Source organism: Pseudochaenichthys georgianus, chromosome 24 (assembly GCF_902827115.2).
Source record: "Pseudochaenichthys georgianus chromosome 24, fPseGeo1.2, whole genome shotgun sequence".
Lineage (NCBI taxonomy): Eukaryota > Metazoa > Chordata > Actinopteri > Perciformes > Channichthyidae > Pseudochaenichthys > Pseudochaenichthys georgianus.
This window is the reverse complement of record NC_047526.1, coordinates 24,802,572-24,829,445: the sequence shown is the minus strand read 5'-3', so window position 1 is coordinate 24,829,445 and position 26,874 is coordinate 24,802,572. Positions and strand designations below refer to the sequence as shown.

The 26,874-nt window shown below is 43.6% G+C and overlaps 1 protein-coding gene across 3 annotated transcripts in view; it reads left to right on the top strand.

The window, feature by feature from the left end:
• LOC117439739 (pleckstrin homology domain-containing family G member 1) overlaps nucleotides 1-26,874 on the top strand; it is a 63,988-nt gene that overhangs the window by 17,210 nt on the left and 19,904 nt on the right. The window contains exons 1-2 of one of the 3 annotated variants that reach the window (XM_034075774.2): nucleotides 4,597-4,899; nucleotides 23,636-24,189. In XM_034075774.2, the coding sequence (XP_033931665.1) occupies nucleotides 23,776-24,189 (414 nt within the window). In that variant the 5' untranslated portion in view covers nucleotides 4,597-4,899; nucleotides 23,636-23,775. Of the gene's footprint in view, nucleotides 1-4,596; nucleotides 4,900-12,168; nucleotides 12,611-23,635; nucleotides 24,190-26,874 lie in introns of those variants that run through there. The other 2 variants (XM_034075773.2, XM_034075772.1) reach the window with 2 other exon arrangements.

Sequence of the window (26,874 nt, the reverse complement as noted above, 5' to 3'; positions counted from 1 at the left end):
AATAATGAGGCTGTTGTGTAAAGCTTTAACAAATGGAGTTTCTCCTCTCGGAGGGACTTATATGATCAGAGTGGATTTTTCTGCCTGTTTCGAATGGCTCAATGAAGATCGGCAAAGCCACAATTTGGGGCTTACTCCTAATTTTGGGCTTACTTGTTACAAAACCCACTATTTACTTTATTATGGTGGGGGTTAGAAAGAGAGGGAGAGAGAGAGACCATTGGAGGAAAGTAGAGCTGTAAAGGAAAGAAAGTTAGATTAATGAAAGGAAGGGATTGGAAAAAGGCAAAATAGGGGAAGCATTACAAGGAGACAGACGTCTGACGCTCGGAGGGTGGGGGTAACTGTCGGGAGAACAGCGATTTTCTTTTGGTACTGTAAATAATAGTCCCTGCTTGAGTTGGACGGCTTTCACGGCTCCTTTTGTGTGCAGTGACATCTTAGGTTCCCTAAAGACGGGAGAGGGCTCAGCTTCCAGGGTTTTCACTGGCATGGGAAAGGCAGAGCATTAGTCCAATATAAATATGAGAGAAAATAAAGCCTCCACAGGTCAAAGGGAACCTGCCAACACACACTCCTGTCTCTTTATCCCACTCAAACCCACATAAGCAGACATGCAGGCGCACACACAGACAAACACACACACACACATCAGCACTTCACTTTATCTTAGTCTGAGCAATAATGTGTTTTGGCTCCTGCTTCCAACGGCAGCCCAGCGGTTGAGTTGTGGCCTCTTCTCTGTTTCTAACTATAATGTAGAGCTTTTAATCTTAATGCCAACCACATGCACTCACTGAGATACCCCCTTCATATTCATAGCAGTGGTGGAGGTATCAGTTACCCCTTTTAAATACCACGCGAAGAAACATTATTCTAATATAAGTGTGTTTGGGTTTCAGAGCTGCCTACATGAAGTAGTGATGACTCATTCAAGATGGTGCTGATGTCGAGGCTTTCACACACCGTAACACAGCTTTGTCAAAAACACAGCTTTGTCAAAAGTCAATTTATTTATAACTTATTTCAGGAACAAGCATTTAAAGAGATTACAATTTGAGATTTAGTAATTACATCACTGTTTCTAATCTCTGTTTCGCTTTGTGACAATATGGGGTACAACGTGTTTGCTGTCAACTAAATGATTGAGGGTTTAAATCAATTTCTTTCCTAGGAAGTGTTAGCTCGGTGTAGGAAGTACCCAATTCTTTCTTATTTCCCATGATATACAACATAATTTGATCGTTGGGTGCGGGTGGGAGCAATATTGTGGGTGAGACGTGTGTTTGAAATGAAAAATACTTTGTTTCCATTCACAAAAATTCAAATATATTCGTTTCTCTTTCTTTCTCCTAATATAAAAATGTATGTGAAGCAGGTGAAGGTGGAAGCTTTAGAGTTGTGGATGTAATGTCACCAGTTAATCCTCGGTTGATAAGGGTATAGTGGAACACTTTTTCAATGGGTCGTGTTATGAGTGATCGATTAGCAGTATGAGTTGAACCGTAATGACATCAGAAAAGCAAAGAGAATAAACAAACTTGAAATAAGTTGCACATTTCCTGTGTTGTCAATCTAATGCCACACGGAAACCTTGGGTGGAGGCGATCAAAGCGAGATATTTGGTGACGCTGGAATGACGAAGCAATCACATGAGTGTGATTCACCTGGCTAATGATGTCACTTCCTGTTTGAGTCTGTAAACACGTAGCTGAAAACAGGCAGGAAACGGTAGTGAGGAAGAAGGGGGGGGGGGGGGGCGGAGTTCCTTCTGCTCTTAGTTGGGTTGCTCCTTTCTCTCTAATTTCCCATGATATCCTGTTGCTAAAACATGTCTGTTATCACTCCAATGATGCCATGGTGTCATCAACAGAAGCTTCATACAAAAATAAATTGACCTTGTTCATTTTTCCATCTCATCATTCTACTCTAAATTTACTTTTCATGTTCATCTGTGGGGAGGAAACTCCCGCTTATCTGGAATGAGGAAATGACCGGTTTCCTCTTAATAATCACACTGTTGAATTTAACGTATGACTACATTGTAGTTGGATTTTGTAAGACTGAAACTAACAAAATCATTAGCAATCAAGGTTCATATTATTTTCTCATTTAATTGACTCATAGATTAGTCAGAGAATAGTGAAACATGGTCGTCAAGGGTCATTATTACTGACCCAATGCCACTTGACTGCCACTTGAACATTTTTAAAAGTACTGACCTTAAAGTGGACCTATCATGTTATATTTGAAAAATATATTGTAGGGCCATACCTATACAAAATATGTCTGTGAAGTTTTTTTTTCAAAATACCAAACAGATCATGCATTTGAGCCATGCCTCATTTCACTCTAATTGCTCTTTTCCAGCCCTGTTTTTGCAAGGACTGATTTTGTGACGTAGCTTTAATGCAAATGAGCTGCAGCTGACCACGCCCCCCTGCAGGAGAGGGGAGCGTGCTCAGAGATCAGCTGCTGGGCTCTCAGAAGAGGGGGAGGAAAAGAGAGGCTCCGTCCTCCGCGTTTTATTCTTATATGATTATATCGAGTCGTTATCAATTTGTTTTAAAGCTCAATAAATAACAAAGAAGACCTTTGACCGGCACTTTTCTAATTTTGTCTGGAAGATTTCAACTTTAACGGACATGTTGACCGGCGAACAAAAATCTAACTGAAACTCTGCTGCACGGTCCCCTCGTCCCTTGGAAGAGGCGGAGAGGTGGGTGTTTGTGATCTGCTGGTGGACTACCGGAGAGAATTACAGCAGCAAGAGCAAACGCTTGCCTCGGGGAGGGAGAAAAAGAGCCTGAGCGTCCACAGCGGAGAATAAACAGAAGGGCAACCATGGCAACCATGCGCGGGAAGTCTTCTTCGCTGCTTTTGTGGCAGAATACAGCGCCACTTACAGGCCTGGCATATGTACTACAGCGTCTCCAGTGCGTTCGAGCGGTCTCTCAGCACCCCTTTTCTGACGTCAAAAAAATTCAAATAATAATCAACTCCGTTGCAGCCCCGTTTTTAGAGATTTGGGTATGGAGGAAAAGAGAGAGGGTTGTGTTTTCTGACACTTGGTGAGTTCCCTGACACACCGGGGACACATATTCATGTATAAAAGATGTACAAAAGAGCATTTTGCATGATAGGTCACCTTTAAATGTGTCTAGAATAGTGTTCATATCCAGTTTTAATTGTGTCCAGACTGCAACATCTTCCTATATGCTGTTCATCAAGTTATCATTATCTTACTGTGTGTAAATCAGTCTCAGAATAATCAAGACTTAAAGGAATACCTCAGCAAAAAAGTTTTGTCTTATGGTATACGATCAGATTTGAGAACAATCTCAGGAAACCGTTGAAAAATCTATTTACTATAATTTCCTTTGTTTGACAGCTACCTGGCACTTTTACTAAACTCCACCCGTCTTGTCCTCGAAGCAGAATAAAAGCCACGGTAAGAAGGGCCAGCTCTCAGCGGGCTCTCGGCTTGTTTTCCCTCCGACACGGTGATATGGTCTGTAATTGTCCCTGTGTGTTTTAAAGTGCAAGGTGTAGTGTTTGGTTACAAAGGCTCGGCACTGTGTGTGTGTGTTTATCCAGGCTGGGATAATTGCAGCAAGTCGCTGACCCACATCAGCTCTGTTTGTACTGTATGGTCACTGGTCACCAGGTCACAGACAGCGGGGTTACAAAAGTTCCTCAAGTTGATTGACGTATGCTAGAAGTCAATGCAAGACCTATTGTGTATGTGCACACCTCATGTTTGAATTAATGAAGATCTATGTCATTTATTTCGTTTTTGAGTGATATAGTGAAGTGAATTTAGGTTGTTTTCTTACCTAAGTTCAATGTTGTTTGCACTGTAACCACGTGCAATTTGTTATTCCTTGGAAAAACTTGCATGAAAACATGGAAGTGAGAAAGTGTGTGGGCTGACAGAGTTAGGAGCTGCTTTATCAATCTCAGGAAGCCTTGCTAGGAGGCAGGAACAACAGCCACTGGCTCTGAGAGAGGGGACTTTCCTCTGTCCTGCTCAGTTAGGATGCAGAACAATGACCAAATTACTCACACACACAATGACCACTGGCTTGGATATTTTCAGTATGTGCTCATAGACCAGCTTACAGCAGGTTGCACCAGTGGTGGATTTTTGGGTTGTCTATTCAACCAGACACTGGGAAGTCAAAGTCATGAAAGTTGCAGAACTAGAGTTTCTAAACTGATGCAGTGTGCCCCACTTTTGGTTATTTTTGGGGTTAGCATGAGACATCTTGTCCTTGCTCTGCCCTCTTTTCCTCTCCTCTTCTACATGCAGCTTTCTGTCTCACCCACCCGCCCACACCCGTCTGCTGCTAATCACCATTACCTCACATAAATTCTTGATTACGACCCTTCTAGTGACAGTTTCAACAGCTTGCCCTCGCTTTTTTCTGTCACTTGTCGCCTGCAGCGCTGGACGCTCTCCAGTTCTTGCGGGGATCCCACACCACAGAGAGAGAGAGAGAGGAGGGAGCAAGGGCCCGGTTTGATAGAGGCAGAGAGACTAGTCTTGCTGCAGTAATTGGTCAGGAAGTTGGCTGCTTGGATGTGCGAGCTCTTCTCTCTCTCCCCCTCCCCTCGCAGTGGGCAGTCAGTTGCGTTTTTGCTTCCATCTGTTCCCCCGTCTCTCTCTCTCCCTCTTTCCTCTCAGTGTCTCTCTTTATCTGAACTGACCTCATAGAGGGGTGGACCACGGACCGGGCCGCTTTGACACGAGCCCCGCACCTTCCTCTGTGAGGCTTTTTTAAGACTATACATGTAGTGTGAAACTTTTCGCATGCCTGGACATGGATCTAACCTATGACAGGATACTGGGATACCAGCGGCTGAGGAAAGGATAATCGTGGGAATGGTCTCTCTGAGGTGAGCTGTCATTGTCTTTGTGTGGCGCTGTAAACTGGCCTCAGTTTCTGGTTTAATTGACTGTAAATAGTTCTCCCAACAGGCTCTGATGACAGTGCAGAGTTGGAGTCCTTTCTTAACAGCCCAGCTTTTTATTTAATCATAATTACAGAGGTGGATTCCAACAAACCCAGTCTGACCTCCAATTACTCGGTCCAGAGTCTAAATTTAGCACGACTCTAATGGCACCTTTGCCCACTTTTGTGATACGGAGCCATGTCAGACTGTGGCTACCTGTTTGGATGTAAGCTTAGTGGATGCCGGGTAGAGAAATAGTAATACTTTCACCTATGTGTATTTCTGAGTGCAGTTCTACTGTAACTCGGAAAAAAATACTTAAGAAATAGCTTAAGTGTTAGAAGAACGGCCGTATCTCCATAGGGAAAGTGTGACGATGAACATTGGATTTAACATAACTCTTACTCTTCAGATTTTACCTGAAACATTTAGTGTGGTGCGTGTGTCTTGGTTGTGTGTGTGTATGTGCACGTGTGATGTCCTTTGTGGTGTGTCCTCATTCTGGGAGCTTTAACTGGAGCACCCAGCTTCTGAGGGACACTGATTTATAGACAAAATGGGATGGACCCATTTGTTGTCATGCCATAAATCTTTTTAAAAAACTGAGATGTATGGTTTTGTAGCATCATTGTTGGTAAACTGACTTTTACTGTGTTTCTGGTTTGTTAATGCTGGTGGCATGTCAGATGAGACTTCATATATTTGTGGTCGGAAGTTTTCCTTGTATCAGAGGCTTGCATTTGGATCATCTTCGTTTGTTTATAACTGTAAAATAGTCTGAGATTATTAATTTCCATAATTACCTGATGATAAGGCCTCACATTTAGTGGTAAGTAACATTCATTGATATATATTCTAACTGTTTTTATACATGACAGTTTACTTTTAATGATGAAAATTACTATATCATGTTTTGTTTTGCTCTTAAGAAGACCATGAAATGAGTGTGCATCTTAAATATTTGTATTGTAGTTTGTCACTATAGTTTAAGTACCATATGTGTACTTTATTATTTTAGATGGTGTCATGTGTTTCCCTAATGGGACAAAAGTCCCTATGTCTGGGCTCTGCTGGTCTCCTTTCCTGGAGCGGGACCCTCGTCCTGCATTTTAATCTGAGGCCAAACACAGCTTCCTCCGTATATCCGCCACACATGCTCACATACTCACTGAGCACACAATAGCTCTGTGCGCACACACACACACACACACACACACACACACACACACACACACACACACACACACACACACACACACACACACACACACACACACACACACACACACACACACACACACACACACACACACACACACACACACACACACACACACACACGTTCTCACTCCCATCCCGTCACCTATTGACGGACGGTCAGGGCCCCTCCCCGTCGCTATATTACGTACAGGGTACCCCTTTCCCGTCATTTTCTACGGGCAGGGCATCCCATAGACCTTCATTGCGGACACAGCGGACCCCTTGCCCGTCAGGCTTCTACGGGCAGGGCGTCCCATAGACCTTCATAATGCCTATTTTAAGGTTCATTTGGCCATTAAAATGCGTTTTGATCTCATTTTATGCGAGTAATGAGTTTTTATTTCTGATTATTTGTGCAGTACATGTACATGATGTTTAGTTTGCTAGTTATGACGAAGATTACTTCATGAATGTGTACACATTCATGGTTGCTAAGGTGGTTGCTATGGACGCTGCAACAGCTCCCAGACCACGTGATCAACAACAATGGCTGTCCTTCGTGTTATTCTCGGTGAAAATGCCTATTTTAAGGTTCATTTGGCCATTAAAATGCGTTTTGATGTCATTGTATGCGAGTAATGAGTTTTTATTTCTGATTATTTGTCCAGTACATGTACATGATGTTTAGTTTGCTAGTTATGACGAAGATTACCTTACGTCTGTGAGGAAAATACACGGGGCTCAGAGCCTCGTATTTTTAAAATCTTTTTTTCCTTCTAATTTATTATTCTTTTCAAAAATAACACACTGTTATTTACTCACCAATAACACACAATTATCCTTGCTTTTATTTATTGGTTTAATTCCATAATCTCGGTCTTTTTTGGCGTTCGTCAGGAACTGAATTTAACAATAAAAATAACCGGAAACAGACGTAGACACACACACACACACACACACACACACACACACACACACACACACACACACACACACACACACACACACACACACACACACACACACACACGTAACCAGGAATAAATGAAGCACTTTCTTTTCAGTCACACTCAACTCTTCTTATATCTTAGAACAAAAAATATAACTTTGCGAAATACGATACTCAAAAACAATACAATATAAAAAAAGATAGAACACATCAACAATGTATTGCTTCATGAAGTGTTGAAGTGTAAATACATCTTCAATCCCCACAGCCAAAAACTATTATCTTATTATAGTATAGAAAGTTATGGTTCCTGTAAACCACCTGTTTTTCTCCTCTCCTCGTCCCGGTCATTTTCCTTTTCGTCATTTATCTGGATCTGTTAATGTGAATATCAACCCGCTGCATAGTTGAATACTGGCATTATCTCCCGTCGTAAATACTTTTCTCTGGGTTCTGCTATGGCCGTGGTGCCACCCTGCTCTATCATTAGCTGCGGCTGTTGACCTTGTTGTTGTTGACGTAGCAGCTGTAGTTATTCCTGTGTCGCTGTTGTTTAGTCTGCTGGAATGGCGAAGACGCTCCTTGTTTTCATGGCTGTTCCTCCGGACACATTTTGAGGAATTCCTTTTCTTATAGAAGCTGAAACCAGTGATTTGGTCAGTTTTTGGCCGACAAGAGTCAGAAATTCCTGGACTTGTCCTGGCACTGATCGGAGACTGCTGCAGCTCGAGGGAATACCATCCAGGAATCTGGGAAACTCATATATCTGGGATAGGGAAAATGCAGGATATTACAGAGTGAATCAGGATTGTAGATTTTACACCAATGAAAATAACCATGGCACAGAACATGTTAATAGTTTCTCACTGGTTGTTGTTGGCTAAAATCGGGCTCCTGATTCATAGACTCTGATGATTGAATCAGACAAATGGGCTGTTAAGTGTGCTGCAATGCAACACTAGCTGGACAACCTAGATTGCTTTCTATAATGAGCTCAACAGGAAGTCTGAAATCAGAGGTGCCACTAAACATGGGGATACAAACCTCTTACACCTCAAATGTTACTTTTTGAAAGTGACGTCGTCAACAGCTGCTGGCTGTAGCTTCATATATAACAGTATTAGGGTATTGATCTTTTCATTTCAGCTAGTATTTTTCTTTGCTGCAAAGGGATTAATTGTATTTCTCAAAATGTCAGATTACTTTTTATCCTTGAATGATGTCATATACAACAAGGATCACAGGATTATGAGATCCAACAAAAATCCACCTTTCAATCTTTAAGTAATGCGCTTGTGTTTGAACCACAGTGGTGTAAACATATTAGCATCCCGTGAGGAGCCACTGGCAGCTACAGCCGTGGTTTAGGTGTGTGTGACGCAGCATGCAGATGCGACTGTCAAAACTGAAATTGGGGATCCTTAAGTTATAACAGAACTAAAAAGCATTCCTTTACGGTAAGAAAAATAAACTGTACAGATGGCTTTTGTCAATTAAAAGATGTAATTACTCTTCTACTGACTGGCATTGACAGGAGATTGATTGACAGATGTGTCGCCCAATTACCTTCCAATTGTTTTTGAAAGGGCCTCCCTCCATCCGAACAGTTCCCAATTATGTCTTCAATCATTTTTGACTTCACTCGGTGTTCTTTTACGCATGACCACAATAGAAAGGTCCAGGTACTGATGTTGTCCTGCCAATAGGTGGATATATATATGTTTCAATTCCCTTTGAAAGACTTGCACATGGAACATGTAATACTATCAGACACTTAGGAAAGATCTTCCAACCTTAAAGTTCCTTAAGGGGCGAACAAGGGGGACTAAACTGAGTGTTAAGGGGTTAATGAAGAGCTCAGGCGGCACGAACAAAAGCTTTAAGAGTTGTGACACTTTAAGAATCTGTGTGTGTGCTTGAGAGAGAGAGAAAGAGAGTGTGTCTGCAGATGATCCATCTCGCCGGTGACAAAGACAGACAGGGTCACAGAGGGAGGAGGAAACTGTATATGAATGACCCCTCCATCCACAAACTCCTGTCATTAGTCACAGCCTCCCTCAGTCTGAATGTATTTCCCTCTTCTTCTCTCACTTCAGTCCTCCAAAGCGCTGTATACGTTACCACGGAAACAGCCTTCACTTTAAACCGTGGACAGCTGAGAAAATGAAGAAGCTGTCAGGCCGTCTGAGTAAGAGATTGGACCTGATCTCAAACACACACACACACACACACACACACACACACACACACACACACACACACACACACACACACACACACACACACACACACACACACACACACACACAATACCCACCAAAATAACTACCGTCAAATAAGTCCTCTGCCTTCAGGCCTCCTCCGGACATGCTTAAGTGGATGGGGACAGTTTTTATTTCTGATGAAACACACACACTTAAACATTATCAAGAGCCTCTGGTCTTTTAAGTCTGAGTTTACAATGCTGTTTGAAAACACATGATAGTGTGTGTGTGCACCAGTACAAGTTGAATAGAGTATGTATGAACCCTGTGCCCCGCCTCACTGTTTGCACTGCCCGAGTGTTTTGAGGAATGGAGTGGTTTATTGACAATAAGCATTTTCTCCCGCCATCTCCCCCTCTCTCTCTCTCTCTCTCCACTTGCCACTCTGCCTTGGAGATGAATGCCTCGCTGTCGTCCTAGTAACCACCACAACCGCTATGGCTCCCGATCATCTTGGCAACATCGCAAACTCCCAAACCATCAATTCTGACTCTGTGTGCATGGAGGGTGTTTTTCTCAGTGTAGCTTGTTGTGAGCCCTGAAAGGGAGGGAGGTCTGTTTGGTAATGCTCTCAGAGTGAGGAGGGATGAGATTTGAAGGGGACATTTCTTTGGAACAAAGCCGAATGAGGGCAGTGCTGTTGAGAAGGAGTTAGGTATGGAGCATTTGAGGCACTAGGGGGATTTTCAGATTAAAACAAGTTTTCAAATTGAGGCTGTAGAGGTGGAGATTTCATTCATGTTTGTCCCTAAAGTGGATCAAGCTTAAAAAACAGTGGATCCTACATTTCCCACAATGCAACTCAGTAGCATTGTTATTTTTACATTCGGTTGTGTGCGGTTCAAACAAATGAGATACAATGTGAGTTAAAGAGAGAATGGTTGGCAGATATTTTAAAATTGGAAAGAGGTAGGCTAGCTTTTTCCACCTGTTTCAAGTCTTTATGCTAAGCTAGGCTAACCTCCTACCATCTAACTCTTGAAAGGAAGGTGAATCAGCCCATTTTAATAAACATATTTTTAAGACACCCAGCCAAAACCAAGGAAGGCTTGACCTTGGGCTCTGGGAAATTGCGACATGCATCATCTTGCCAAAGCCAGTGTCATAAAAAAGGTATCAGCGGATTATATCGACAATGAAAATTAATGTTTGGAGCGCTTACCATAAGTTGCTACAATCTTTCATTTTCAATCAATCTTTGTCTCTGCTGTATCGAATCTACAGCGTAGATATCAAACTCCTAAGCCTCACTGTCTCCCTTTTCATCCCCTTTGTCTTTAAAACACCGTGTCTACATGTGTTGCACAGCTCGTGGAGTGATTATAATATCCAGTGAAAGAGGAACAGTATTGTTTCTCAGGTCGATCTCCAGCAGGGAGGCATACGGGGGGGCATCAGATAAGCCGGACTGCTGCTGTAGGTTTCTGTCATCAACAGGTCGTGCTTGGCTGAGCCCAGGAGTTTAGACGCTGCCTCTGTGTTTGCCAAGCTAGAGGTGCTCATTATGGATGGGGGGGGGGGGGGGTGTGTGTGTGTGTGTGTGTGTGAGGTGTGTGTGTGCATGTCAGTGTTGGAGATGGCAGGGGGAGGTGGATGGTATTTGGATTGGGAGTGGAGCTTTAGGGGCTTCGTGGGTCAACGGACCCTCAGACCATTAGAGAGAGGGGTCGTGTGTGTGTGTGTGTGTGTGTGTGTGTGTGTGTGTGTGTGTGTGTGTGTGTGTGTGTGTGTGTGTGTGTGTGTGTGTGTGTGTGTGTGTGTGTGTGTGTGTGTGTGTGTGTGTGTGTGTGTGTGTGTGTGTGTGTGTGTGTGTGTGTGTGTGTGTGTGTGTGTGTGTGTGTGTGTGTGTGTGTGTGTGTGTGTGTGTGTGTGTGTGTGTGTGTAGTCCAGGGGGTCTCTATTATTGTATTGCTGAGGAGAAGGGGGTGGTGTCAGCAGGACCCCATGCTGCTGGGACCAGTCCCTGTCTTTTAAATGGGGACGACAAATAGTCGACATTTACTTTAGTGTGTGAGACTGAGGGCCCATTGTCTCCCGTGTGTCTTCCTTATGGGACACGAGACCTGAACTATAACTGCTTTCATAAATCATACACCTTCAGAGCAGAGGTTCCTAACATGGGGATCACAACACCCATAGGGGGTCCCAAGATGAATCTGAAAGGTCCTAAGAGAAGGATCCCAATCGGCTTCACTGGCCAAATTAGTGAGGGACAACAAAGCTGAATGAATTGAAAAATAATAAAATAATAATTGAAGGGTTTACAAGCTGAAAAGGAACCACTATGTTAGTTTATCTGTTTCCATTTCCACCGATGGTACATCTTGAATCCCACTTCTGACATTGTGTGCACTCTTTCGGACCAGCCATTCTCTGATCTGGGACACAATGAGCGGTGCAGTGTCTCGCAGCGGACGAGGAGCTTTTGTTTGAGCTGGCTCCCAGCCCTATTGATCAGCCGTAGCCCCCCCCCCCCCCCCTCTCCTCCTTGTAAAGTGTGTGTATGTGTGTGATCTCTGGAGCCGTACGATAACAGCAGCAGTTCAGCTGCCTGCTGAGCGTGCAGCAGACGCACACACACAAATGGTGTAAAAAAGTTTTAATTTGGAAAGAGAGAGGAAGAGGCAGAAATGGAGGAGGAAAAGATAAAAGAAGGGAAGGAAAGATAGGAAAAAAGGAGAGGAAGAACTCCCAGCTCCTTGTAATTTGCTGTGGGAGAGAGGGAGGAGGAGTCAAGGGGAGGGGAATACCCAGCAGGGAGGGAGCAGCAGAGAGCAGAGGCCATTCACTCTGAAACACACACACACACACTCCCTTGCAAACACACACATGAACACTTTTAGACGCACAAATGCAGGCAGTGGATGTGTTGCCACAGGAGAGAGAGAGAGGGAGGGAGAGAGGCGTTCAGACGGAGGAGATCCGTAGCAAACTAAAGTGAGAGAAAGAATAGCCATCAGCCAGAGGAGTGTGTTGGAGTGTGTGTGTCCAGCACAAAAAGTGAGTGTATGCTCCTGTGTATACTTTTGAGGAGCAGACTGCACGTTTGCTCCAAGGAAAGAAGGATTCAAAATGACTTTGGAAATCTAAGGGAACTTTTTTCAAACTTGTGTTGGGAATACTGATTGGAATACTCTGGATATGTGACCTACGTGGGAAACCTTTTTGTCCTTAAACCTTCACCTCAGTTTAAAAAAGTAATTCACACTGTTGAATTGGGACCAATCAACAATGCCTACCGGTAAGCAGTTTTCCTTTTCTCCAGATATGCTCAAAGATGTTTCCCAGCATGATTTTTCTCCGGAGGTGGAGAGATTCTTTGATGTGGTGGGACGAGATTTTGCAGTCCAAGGTTTTGCACGTCTATAAACCGAATACAATTAATGTAGAATGACATATTCTTTCACTTTTATCTTTGGTCTAATAAGGAAGCAGCTAATGATGATGAAAATAAGACATCATATGTGGCATTGGCATAAGAAAGTGGATCTTTCCAGTGACATCTGGTCAAACTACAGACAGTAACTTATAAACACAAGGTCCGGTTACTGGCCATTGATGGTTTGGCTGTTTGCCTTAGTGGCTCTTTTGTGCGTTGTGTGTGATATTTCTTCCCTCATCTGACAGCGCTGTGTGAAGTGTCTTTGCAGCGTCCGTCCCTCTGCAGTACAGTTGTATGAACAGCGTCTTCTGGTGGTTTTCTCACCCCTTGTGTTGAATGAAGCATGTTTGCTTTCTCGCGGGGCAGATTCTTAATGATGCCGAGAGGAAGGTGCACACTGATTTCTGCTGTTCTTTCACAATCCTGGTGGTTTAAAAAGTACTTAGTTGGTACTTGCAGATGTCATTTAAATGCATGCATTTCAGGAATCTAGTTACATGTGACAAAAAGCATCTAATGTGTGTGGCACGTTGACAAATAAACAATAAAATAGCCTTTCAGAGACTAATTTCTCTGTCAGTGCATGTGTCAGTTGCCCCTTGCTGGTGTAGGTTTGACTGAGTGTTGAGATGCCATTCTAAAGCCTGTGACCCAAATTAGAACCTTGAGGGCAGCAGTTGGGGGGGGGGGGGGGGTAGCAACAAATGGGGATAGCGGAGAGTAGAAGAGTGAAGAGGAGGGGGGAATAATTACTGCTTAGAGCAAACTCTTTGGTTTAGAGGTGCCAGAGACAATAGACCCCTCCGTCCTCCTCCCACCCTGGTAGCCCAGTCCTCCGAGAGGACATCTGCCCCCCGTGCAACGAGCTGCAGGGTGCAGAGTGGGGGGTCGGGTCCCTTTTTGGAGTAGTCTAATATGGAAAAGCAATCAATAGTTTTCCAATCTGGTGCTTTAGTGTCAACAAAAGTGTGTGTCGTTGCAGGACTTCACAGAAAGGGACTGAAGTGGATGCAGATTCCTCTGGGCTGCAATCCAAAGGGGTCAGAGAATGAGGCTAGTGTGTCAGACTCCGAGGGAGGGCAAGGGTGTGTGCGCAGTGCAGCCAGATCCGCAGTGGTGTCCCAAGGGTTTGGTGTGAGGGTCTGGAAATAGGGGGTGTAAGTTTGCAGGTGGACATTTTTTCCCACAGAGGCTAAACACCGGTGCTGTCAGATGAAACTGTGCTGCACATTCCTCGCTGATGTCTGCAGTGTCGATGACAAACAGAGAAACTCCACCAGCCTCTCATAACCCCAACCTGAAGATAAGGGTTGGGTTTATGAAGCCGTGCTTGGCGGTTGTTTAATTGTTTACTTTATCATGAGAAAAAAGCCATTTGTTACTAATTAGCCTCCCAGCTGTGTGTGTGTTTGCTTTAACCGCGTTTTGTGAGGCAATGAAAGCCACAGGAGTCTATTAAGTCACACCTCGAGTTTAAACTCCTGTCTTTACCAGTCATGACGTGCGTCGAGATGTTTGAAATTCTGCGTTGAGATGGTGGGAGCTTGTTCTGCGCCAACACAGTGAAGAAGGAATGTTCTCTTCGTCTTTCGCTCTCGTCCGAGACATCTGCAATATAATATCTGTCCACGCCAGAGCTGCTCTTTGTTATTCCAGTGATAAGTTGCTCAGTGGAAAACGCCTCCCGTCTCCAATCCCATCGTTCGCCTCTCTCTCCGTCTCTCCCACCTCTGCCCTCTCTCTGCTCCGGCTCTCGGCCCCTCTGCAGTCGTTCGGCTGTGGTGTGAAATCCTGAGTGACATTTTAAGGTCCTTAGCGTCAGTTGAGATCAGGCCTGCGTCTCTATCAGAAGCGGTCACTGACTTTTAAGTGGACCTGACAGAAGATATGAGGCCATAACTAAACACAAAGTAAGGTGCTTCTTTGTGCTGCTGTGTCTCCGATGAGCCCGCAGGGAATTCAAACTCTCTTGCATTTGATGCTTTGAAGATGCGAGAAATACATAAATGGGTTTGAGATAGAGAAAACTGTTAAGGGTTAAAGTACTACAAAAGACAGAATTCAAAATGAGATGGATTGAGTGGGAAAAGAGAAAAAAGGGCGGGTGGTGTTTGACCTCCGGCCTTTCTTCTCATCTATTCATCCTACTTTCATTCCTCTGGGTTCCTCTCCTCCTCATTTCTCACTCTCTCACATGTCCTCTTTCCATTATGTTTCCCCCTTAAGTTAAATGTGCAGCTTTAAGTGTTACCAAAAGGTTTCCAAAGTGAAGACAAAAACAACTGGGCAACTTCCAACTTGTACTTGCATAAAATAATATTTAGTCAAATTGTAGGACTGTAAGCTGCTTGGCATTGAACTCTCTTGCCATCTGGAAGGCCTGTCGCAACATAAACAAGAACACACAAAGATAAACAAGGTCGATTAAAGGTTCCATGAGCTGTACGAGCCGTGCGGTCAAGTCCTGCCTAGTTACTGACTCCTTTATGGGACAAATGCTTTAGTTATTTAACTAAACCGTTCATTTCTAAATGAATCGAACTGGGTACCTGTGGATGTTGTATAGGTCTTAGTGCCCTCGTGAGAGCTGCTGTGTACTGTGTATTGTACTTTTGGGAGTACACATTTGTCACAGAGCATATACCACAATGTACCTACATGCAAAATGTCTATCATTGTACTTCAAGAGACAACATCTATTCTTTTCTCTTTCATGTTTCACATTTGCTTGAATCACAATTTGAATATCCGGAAAAAGTCACGAGTTGGCTTTCCTGCGTGCTTCCTGAATTGAGATGAAAAAAATGATGCATTCAGTTTACAATTGAGGCAGTTTAAAGGGTAAGCTTTCCCAGTAATCTAAAGGTAATGAGACACAACGCCCTTCATGTTATCTTCTTTGATTGTGCCTTCAAATGACACTCAGTCATTTGAGTGTGAAAAGGGAGTTCTATAAACATTTTATGCTCCAAATGCAAAAATGAGCGCTGGTGGTCTCCAGCCATATACACACAGGCTGCTGGTCAATGTGTATTTTTACATAGTAAAGTATATGCTTGGAGAGGCATGGTCTGAGCCCATAGGAATGTCCTGTGGAGCTCGTATGACAGACAAACTTGGTGTTAGTCGATGTCCTGTCAGAACATATTCTCAGTTTGAATGTATAATAGGAAAAGAAAACAAAGGAATGTCAGGAAGGTAGGAATACAATTGAAATCAAGTCGCAATTTTACTGTAATTTATGAGAAGAACTGCATGTGTGAGAAAGGGGACGGTCTTAAGATACTGACATCGACGTTTGTCCTGCTCTCCTCATGACGGTCAAGTTGTAAATGATTATGTTCATATCTCTAATTCTCTAAATGCACCTACTCTCTCTTTCTGGCTGCACACACCATAAATACAGTGAATATAATTTGTGCAAAAAGTTATTAGGTTTTAGGTATTGTGGTGGCCATTTGTGGATTGTGCAGAAGGTATGAAGACGAAAGCTCTAGTGGCATTCATTCTCATGCACCAATATAGTTCTATAACATTGGAAGGGTTAATACAGCTTGAATGATGGCTTCCTCCTTTTGGACTCTCCGGATCTTTAGATTTGTTCAATGTCAACAGTGTCAAGGACTGTGCATGCCGACACCCAAAGGCAGACAACCACGATAGGGAATGAAGAACTGCATGCAAGTCCGTGGTCGATGTGGTCTGCGTTGCCTAATCTGAAGTGTATTTGCCCCTTCAGTGGTCAATGTAATCACTCCTCCTCTCCAAACGGACCCTGAACTATTCTTTCCTTGCACGACTCAGTCCTCACTCAGTGCAAAAATGCCTTCGAAGGTTCAGCCAAATCTAATGTACGCTCGAAAAGCTAACCAAACCAAGTGGGTATTTTCCAAAGTTAGACCTTTTAGTACCAAAACCCCTCTTTAATTTTCCTTGGACTATGTTTTATTGCTGGGGGAGACTTTCTTTAAATTGTATATAGTCTTTAATGATCAAACTGGCTTACACATTGTCCAACCCAATGATTTAGGATACCGCACAATCAAAAATAAACAAAAGGAATGTTTTTGCCGCTCTATATGACGAAATCCTTTAAAACATAATTTGGACTAGTTTGTGCTTTAACCAGCCACATGGGATGTTCACATAACCAGCCACATTCACAGAGCTGTTTGATCTACTTGTGAGGGTCATCAGGGCTGTAAAGAGGTGAGGGTGCTCACAGCTGTTTGCTGACCACTCCAGCATAAAGGGCACTTCAGGTGACCATAAGAGTGCGACTGAAGTGGTCGGGTTAAGTGTAGCATGAGTCGTTAAACCTGACTGGACTGGTAGTGAGGACTGTCTGCATCAATGAAGACAAGTTATCAGTTGAGGCACATTGTCAAATACACGCTTGTGTAGCAATGAACAGACATTGATTCATTGTTGGATTTATTGGTATCTTCGTAAGAATGACTCAAAATTAAAGTTTAATAACAGTCCCAGTGCCCTTTCCATTTAATATTGACGACCTTAGTTAAGAAGGGTACGATATTTAAAAACGCCCACATGTAGTACTTTTTTGTAGTTAGTTCTTTTACAAGGCCTTTGAGCTTTTGTGGGATTATTTGGTCATGTATTATATTTTCAAGGTCAAGAACTTTCGACTTTCACTTTCACTTTTACGTTATTTTATGTTCTTATGCATCCGATAATCTGTTTTGTTTCCTGTTGCAACATCACTGCATTATACTAGACACAGTTGTCCTCATCTCTAAAAATGCTTCCGGAAATGGAAAGAAAAAGAGAATACATTTGATGAAAACCACATGAGCTGCTGAATGTTAAAGTATTTGAGTATTCAAGCTATTTTATTTAAGGTGGCAGTCTAATTTCTCCCCAGACTCATGTTATATAGAAACAGACATAAAAACAGTAACACTAACAGGAACATGTTGATCTGAAAATGAATAAGAAGCGTTGTGTTTCTTTGTAACCTAAAGACTGCATGTGACAGTGTTTAATACCCTCTGTGTACATGTTCTGTCTTCAGTCTGGTTCCTCGCTGTTTGCCTTTCAGACGGGCCTGAAGTTCAGCTTATTAAACTTTGGCTGAATAATAAAGCGCCCCAGCTCTTTGTCTTTTTTCAATTTAAATGAAAACCACAGATTGAAGCCAGGTTGTTGCTGATTCACTCTCTCTAGCCTGGCAGGAAAAAGCGCTCACACACACACTCGTAATCCCTGCATGCACGGACACACACAAACACACAGAAGTGAAACAGTCCCAACTTGCATGCTCAGGAGCATAATTAGAGATCACTTACAAGGATCAGGTTGAACACAATCTGGACAGGAGGTAACTAAAGCTTGTGTGTGTGTGTGTGTGTGTGTGTGTGTGTGTGTGTGTGTGTGTGTGTGTGTGTGTGTGTGTGTGTGTGTGTGTGTGTGTGTGTGTGTGTGTGTGTGTGTGTGTGTGTGTGTGTGTGTGTGTGTGTGTGTGTGTGTGTGTGTGTGTGTGTGTGTGTGTGTGTGTGTGTGTGTGTGTGTGTGTGTGTGTGTGTGTGTGTGTGTGTGTGTGTGTGTGTGTGTGTGTGTGTGTGTGTGTGTGTGTGTGTGTGTGTGTGTGTGTGTGTGTGTGTGTGTGTGTGTGTGTGTGTGTGTGTGTGTGTGTGTGTGTGTGTGTGTGTGTGTATACCCAGGAAACGGCCAGGGTGTGCCCCAAACATGAAGGTGGGAAGGAGGGGCCGGGAAAACACAAGATGGGGAAATCTCTCTCTGTGCTGTTTGGGTTTCTCATCAAACAGAAACACGGTTCCTCTGTATTTGCTTTCCTTCTAAGTGTGTGTGTGTGTGTGTACGTTACAAGTGTGCTCACTTGTTTCCGCCCATTTCGTGGCCAATCTGTTGTGGGGACCATTAAGTTATTAGCTGAGTTAGCGTTATCTCCAGAGTGATAAACCTAATGCATTTGGTGAGAAACATACACATGGTATAGATTTATATATATCGCTTAGGGTGATAAGGAAGATATATTATTGATTTGTCAAAGGGCAACGCAAATGGTCAGTTACCTATTAATGTCATGGTGTGCAATATAACCCTTTGTGCTTTGTGTTGTGTACGGTAACTTGAAAGGAGTGTGTTGCTTATCCAAAAGCCAAGGCTTGGTGTCTGTCGATTGCTCCTTATTTCTGATCTCTAATTATTGTTAAGTGGGTCAGACACATTGAGATGGACACATGCCCGTTGAATCCGTTCCAAACGTCTCTAGGGAAAGTACAGTTTCATTACTTCAGTTTTTAGACCCTCCAATTCCTCCTTGCTTTTCTTGGAACGGTGTTTGATCAAAATTAAACTACAGAAAGCTATGATTCAGCACATCAGACTCTGACCTTTTTTCTTGCTTTTGAGACGTAGATTTAAAAACACTTCAGTTTCCTTCTACTAACTATGTAACAAGGAATTACATTTTATATTTCTGCTAAAAACATGTATGCAATGGTTCAGTTTAGAGTAACAGACATTACGGCGACCTGCTATGTTTGCTTTTTGGAATAAAAGTTGCATTAATCAATGTTTAGCTATGGATCAAATTACTGTCTTTGTTAAGTGTACCAGTTTTAGGGACAAACCACAAAATATTGTCACCAAACTTGCAGCTTAACAGATCTTGTTTTGCTTATTTCGCTAGTTGTTTTTGTTTGCCTATACCCTCTTATCAACCTTGCTTTCACCAGTAAAGCTCTGATAAACCAAGTGTTTGCCACCTGCCAGCATCAAACAGCAAACAGACAGTATTAGCAACTAGCTAGTGAAGGAAATGTAGCGTTTAGCTGCTAGAAAACCAGGTCTTTTCTTCGGGAATTGGTATGGGAGTAATCAGGGCCGCCCCTCCCTACAGGCCAATCACGCAGGCTGCATGGGGCCCCGCTTTGCCCAGGGGGCCCCGCCTTGCGCAGGGGGCCCCGCCCAGAGGGCCTCAGCTGCTGTGAACGGTTCTCCGCACACCCCCCGCTGACACGCGAGAGTGAGAGGTGACAAGGGGAGCACGTCTGTAACCCGACACCGTTACAATGAATCGACATCTGACCAATCACGGCTTTGATACGGCCACTAGTGCAGGTGAAGAGATGTTGGTGAAAAGACAGTTTCAGTCCGGGGCAAGCAAGAGGGGAAAAAAACAAAACATGAAGAAACTATAGAGCATCACTCGAAGGTGGGTTATTGTATGAGTCAAATGTACAACTTGCGAATGTTGTATAAGTCAAATTGCCAATTGCCCAAAAACATCAGCTGCAATTCACGACATGAAGAAGGCAGTCTCTGCAGAGCATATAGGCTAATGGAGATGCAGTTATTTCCAGCATTCTTTATTTACCATTCATTCAAGTATGTGATGCCTTTTATCTGCTAATTTTCAGGAGGAAGAGTCTAGTTGGCTTACATAACAGTTAAAGTTTACAGCTTAAAAAACATGGAGCATTTTTTCCTCTTTTATTCATTTTTATGTCAATTTGCACATTTCATGGTGATGCTCAGCCTCTCCCCTTAAGGCAAGGCAAGGCAAGGTAAACTTTTACTCCTAACAGACATCATCATGTCAACCGCAACACAGAGAAATACTGATAGGAATGTGTGTGTCGTTGTTGATACATTGCTGACAGAGGGAACTACATTTGAATACAGATTTAAGAAATGTCAGTTTTTGAGCATGTCATAAGCATGTTTTGTCTTGACTATATTACAACTATATTATAATAAAATAATATAGTATTTATATTATTGAATTGATTATGATTATTACTATTATTAGTAGTAGAAGTAGTTTATTTGCATTAATTATATTTTAATCTTTTTGAGGCTAGTATTTGGCAGGAAATGCAGACGTATTCACCTGTAAACGCATACTGAACGACATGCACATTTACCATTTACCTCACTGTATAAAAAAGTAACTGTGTTGATAATAATAATAATAATAAACAGGAATTATATTTGCAAAGTAGCCTACTTTGTTTCCAAAAAAATGTGTTCACTCCTGTCGGTTGGGGGGGGGGGGCCTCATCTCACACTGTCGCTTGGGGCCCCAAGTTGTCCAGGGGCGGCCCTGGGAGTAATACAAAACTACAAAGGGGAGTGAATGTTATACTCTGAAGAATAATTCAACATGTTGGAAAATATTCCCGTTCACATGTGATGAGATAAGTGCCTCGATGCTAAGTCTAGCTTAAGCCTAGAGACAGAAAGCAGAGAGAAACAGCTCTTCCTCCAAACCAAAGTTTAAAAATATTACTACCATAACCTCTACAGCTCAATGGATACCTAGGAAATATTACCAGCATTAAGGCTAACTTCCTGTACATAATGGCTTGTCCAGTCTTCATGCTAAGCTAAGCCTCCTGTGGCTAGCTCTATGCTAAACACACACAACAGTGGTTGCAAACTTCTCGTCAAACCCGCAAGTAAGAAAACAAGTATAATTTCCCCCTTTTAGAGTTATCAGTGAGTCCGAAACATAACTACAAACAATTGCTAACTCTAAAGCTCCATGTGCCAATACAATCATTGACATGTGTCAGATGTTTTGTTTTAAGCTTGTACTTCCCGAAGTAGCCAAAGCAAAAACTTGGATAAATAAAGTTCCAGCCAGAACAGGAATAAGCAGGTTTATTTTCTTAACTTGGGAACAGTACAGTCATGTTTGCCAGAATCAAACCTGTTATCTTTCCATCACAGACCAGTCTAACAAGCGAGCCTTCTGCTAAAGTGCTCTCAAAAGAGGTGTCACCATACCAAAAAGACCTCCAAGGTACCTATTTGAAAGGTGAGAGAGAGAGAGCGAGATTCTTTGAGCTTGTTCTAAGTTTCACGTTTCATGTTTTCGAGTCTGTGATCTTCGATGCTTTGAAGTGAGGTGGGTTAAGGCTGAACCGGTGCTGCTGGCAGAGAGAGAGAGAGACGCTGTCCTATAGGGCATTGGATCTCAATGTTGCCACAACACCAGAGCTGCCGGGTCACCGGTGTATCAAGCTTTGATGATAAAGACTAGTGTCAAACGCCCACTGAGCTGGTATGAGGCCCTTTAATGTCATCCTTCTCTTGCTTGTCTGCTCCATTTATTTGCATCATGTTTTTCCCGTCAAAAAGCTGGCCTTTCTGTGGAGCGAGACCTTGGAAAAAGTTAAGGGGAAATTTGGAAGGCTTCTGTCTGATACTCTGCATGTGTGGTTCCACTTCGGCTGGCCTAGCTGTGGGGTCTTGGGAGCCAGTAATCGTATCTTAACGGATCTCTTCACAGAGACAAGGTTGTGAGCCAGTTTGGCACCGGCCTGACGCAAAATGGACCACTGTACTTGCACACACACAAACCTGTCTCTCCTCCATGGAAATAGGGCTTTCATTCATTGCCTAGGAGTGGAGGCTTCTCAGGATTACACTCCTAATCTTGTAATTAAACTCAATCTTTTTTCTGTCTTGCTGCATAAATTCTCTCAGACATTTACATTTACTCACATTAATACATTATTCAGACGTGTATGTTGTGTTTGTATTTGAAATGTGTTTTTGGGTGGAACTGAGGATAAATCATGGAGGGCTAGTGGTTGTTGTATGGCGGGTGGTCAGGCAGGCTGTGGTCAGCCGGAATGTCAGGAATTGGGAGGCTAAACAGATAGAGACTGTGAGAATATGAAAACAGTATTGTAACTGTAAGAAGTTACATATTTTTATATTTTTTTACATCTTTTTAGCACTTAGTGTGAGTTGTGGAAATACAAGGTCAGTGCCTGTCAAATGTGAATGTGTGAATTGAATTTGAATTTGAACGGCTCTGCGTGTGACCAGCATCAGAAAATCAAAAGGACATTCAGTCAAATAATTACTGTAATCAAATTTAGATTTCAGACTTTCCCTGAAATTCTTAAAGCAATTACACTTTATATGTAATTATTGTCTTCGTCAATTATTGTCTTCGTCAATTACAGTGCTTCTGCTTTCTTCGATTTATGGCAACTAATGCTTGTCTGAATTTTGTTCTTACTTTTCTTTTAATCCAAATTGAGAGTCTATGCATAAATGGTGCCATTTGTGCAAGTTTATGTATTTATCTCTATAGCAAGAAGGAAAATACAAAAAGTAGCGTCAGCTATTAAAGCCTAAATATCAAAGACTCAGTGTCTTGCAAAGGTAGATGGGAAAGGTCCAACAACATTGTGACAACCAACAACATGTTTCTGTATGCAACCATTTATTTAGCACCACTAGCAATTCTGTTGGCATGTATTAGATGGCGATTGTCTAGACCGTGGTCTTATTTTTTGCAGTAATCATACCCAGGCGTCATGATGAATATGACAACCATGTATTTAAAAATGTGAAAGGCAGCGCCATCGTGTAAGGGACAATCCGACTAACAATAGCAACACAACAACTCAAGGGTCTGCATTGGTGTGGGTGTGTTGCCACTGGTTAGCACAGACAGAAAGGGAAATACAAACCAAGACACCCATTGTGAAGCAACATTGTGTCTGGATTGAGCAACTGTGGAATGTTCTCAAGGCAACAAACAAATCTTTTTCTCCTTCATCTGAATGCTTGAAAAGTAACCAGTAAATTAGACCATTGCTACAAGGTAAATACCACTAGACATTCCATTGATTTGGCCAATGCCCTTGATATTTGCATTGCCGTATGCAACCATTTACAACCTGAGCTAGAGCCCTGTCCAGCCTAACAAGTGATATTAAATGAGGAAGCTAGGGTGTGCCATTGATATGAAATAGCCCTTATCATCAAGCATGAACTAAAATCTGAAATCTAAGACACACCAAAGGCTATTGACATGTTTGAAAGGAAGTTGATTAACGAGCATCCCTTCCTTTCTCTTGTGTTCCTCTCTAGATGATTATAACTACCTGCCTGATGTGCTGCCTCCTCTTCCTGAAGTTCCGGACTCCGGCTCAGCCCTGAGCATTCCGGCCCGTTGCCTCGGCAACCCGGCCTTCCGCCACGCCTCGCTGCGCTACTGCTCCGCCCTCAGCATGGACTCCTCTCTGGACAGCGCAGAGAGGCCGATCAGCTACAGCTCCACCTCTTCGTCCGCTTCCTCCCGGGACAGTCACTGCTCGCTGGGCAGCCGCTCCACCCTCGTCCCTGCCCCTCACTGTAACCCGGCGACCTCCGACCGGGACTCCGGGGCGATCCGGTTAGAACTGGTCCCGGCCCGGCAGCTGGGATGCCAGGAGGAAGAATACAGAAATGATGGAAGGGTGGACACGGGGAGGGGGCAGTGCGGTGGACAGACTCTGACAGAACATTCAGAGCCGGAGGTCAGCCCCGATGGAGGAGAGGGGAAAGGTCAGGTGCAGGGACCCAGGACGTATGTGGACCGGGTGGTGCAGGAAATTCTGTACACTGAGAAAACCTACGTCCAGGACCTGCGAAGCATTGTAGAGGTGAGGGATACTCCAACACAATAATAATAATATGTTAAATGGAGGCAGACATTGATATAGGGGCCATACAACTTTTGAAGTTCTGCTTTTGATCTAAAGTGATTCCCTATGCTGACCCAGTTTGGGCCCGCAGGAGCCATATGGGGCTTTAAATCACCAGATAACACGCATCCTTTGTGTGTTTGTGGTTTTCCTCACACACGTGACACACACAGCCCGTTGCCTGCTGGGAACCTCCAAATACAATAAGGTCACCTGCGCTCGCAGGCGGGGTTTGGCCGGGTTACACGACACCGCTGCCTTTGTGCTGCAGGCACAGGCACACATTCAAAAGCACACATTCAAAAGCACACATTCAAAAGCACACACACAATACTGTATGCACACACTCAGATAAATACGCTCTTTTTGTGAGTTTGGCTTTGAACTGCAAGGATACACATAGCCTGAAGCCAGTGCTTTAGTGGCTTTGTTGAAGATTGGGTGTAGTGGTTTGTATCAAAGGTTGCTCTCCTTTCTCTTCCCCTCCCCTTTGTTCCTGTGCTCTGCTCTTTTTGTTTCTATGTGAAACCGAAAATTCAAATCCTCTCTGCTCAAATGTGGTGCGCACATGTGATGTGTGTTTTGCATGTGCATTCTGCAGCTTAATTTTTATTGATTTGGTGTAAAATCACCAAACATTTGTGTTCAGATTGTTTTTTTTGTGCATGTGGATATGGGAGCATGAGTGTGTTGGACCTTTTCCCATATCCTCCCTCTTAACAGTGCTTCCTCCCCCACTGTAGGCTATTACATTACATTGCATTTAGCTGACGCTTTTATCCAAAGCGACGTACAATAAGTGCGTTCGACCAACAAAATAAAAACCTGAAGAAAACCGAATCATATAAGTACATCAGGTTTCATAGAGCCAAAACATTTCAAGTGCTACTCAACTGGCTTTAGGTAAGCCAGTCCTGTATTAGTATATAAGTGCTTTGTTAATAGTTCTATCGCTCGAAGTGGAGTCGAAAGAGATGAGTTTTCAGTCTGAGCCGGAAGGTGTGTAAGCTATCTGCTGTCCTGATGTCAATGGGGAGCTCATTCCACCATTTTGGAGCCAGGATAGCAAACCCACGTGTTTTTGCTGATGGGAACTTGGGTCCCCTTCGCAGCGAGGGTGCAGCGAGCCGTTTGGTTGATGCAGAGCGGAGTGTACGTGCTGGGGTGTATGGTTTAACCATGTCCAGGATGTAGGAAGGGCCAGATCCATTCGCAGCATGGTATGCAAGTACCAGTGTCTTGAAGTGGATTCTAGCAGTTACCGGAAGCCAGTGGAGGGAGCGGAGGAGCGGAGTGGTGTGGGAGAATTTAGGAAGGTTGAAGACCAGGCGAGCCGCTGCATTCTGGATGAGCTGCAGAGGTCTGATGGCACATGCAGGTAGACCAGCCAGGAGGGAGTGGCAGTAGTCTAGGCGTGAGCTGACGAGAGCCTGGACCAGAACCTGCGTCGCTTTCTGGGTCAGCTGGGGACGTATCCTCCTGATGTAAAGCGTGTATCTGCAGCAGCGGGTTGTAGCAGCGATGTGTGCAGTGAAGGACAGGTTGTTATCTAGGGTCACACCCAGATTCCTTGGTGTGTGTGTGTGTGTGTGTGTGTGTGTGTGTGTGTGTGTGTGTGTGTGTGTGTGTGTGTGTGTGTGTGTGTGTGTGTGTGTGTGTGTGTGTGTGTGTGTGTGTGTGTGTGTGTGTGTGTGTGCTGTGTGTGTGTGTGTGTGTGTGTGTGTGTGTGTGTGTGTGTGTGTGTGTGTGTGTGTGTGTGTGTGTGTGTGTGTGTGTGTGTGTGTGTGTGTGTGTGTGTGTGTGTGTGTGTGTGTGTGTGTGTGTGTGTGTGTGTGTGTGTGTGTGTGTGTGTGTGTGTGTGTGTGTGTGTGGTTTAGATTTTGAGGTTTTGGCCTGTCACCCCTGATCGATGTCCCACCCTTTCCTGATCTTCCTTTCCTCCGCAGGGAGAGGGGGAGAGAGAGAAAGGTAGGGAGATTTAGCTCTGAGATAAGAATGTCAAAAGTAGGTTAGAAAAACACTGAACAGAGCTTAGGAGCTGTACTTAATAACCTTCTACTGCCTTGACTCTGCAGACCCGCTATTGCCATTAGAGAAGCAGACCACCCAGCCCTGGAAGACCTCACTTACATGGACAGCTAATTCTTCACCAGTACTTTGGAAAGAGACGCGTGCATTTAGCCTTTCTTCACTCCTTTAATGACGGTTCCAGTGAGCGCACAGAAGATGGATTGCACTGATTGTATCTGTGTGAAAAGAGCTTTTAACATGACAGTTTACCTATACTGAGGAAAAGACAGGGCAGCACCGTCCCATCTGTTATTTTCACCCTCATATGTGAGCCTGAACCATTGCTCCAATAATCCCTTCGCCCATGCTGCTTCCTGCAGTGGAAGAGGGTGTGACAGCCTTTATGCAAATATTTACCCAGACTCCCCACGGATCACCTGTGTTTCATCTGTCAGCGGTGTTATGGTCCACACACAGGCTCTCATACTCTGTGTGTGAGCTGTATTTGTGGATGTTGAAGTAATGCATAGTTTACTGGTTGCTGGAAGAACTAATGTGTTTCTGCAGGGGCCCGGAAAGCTCTAAATATTGCAACACTTGCAAATAGACAAAAGGCAAGAAGGTGAAGGAAAT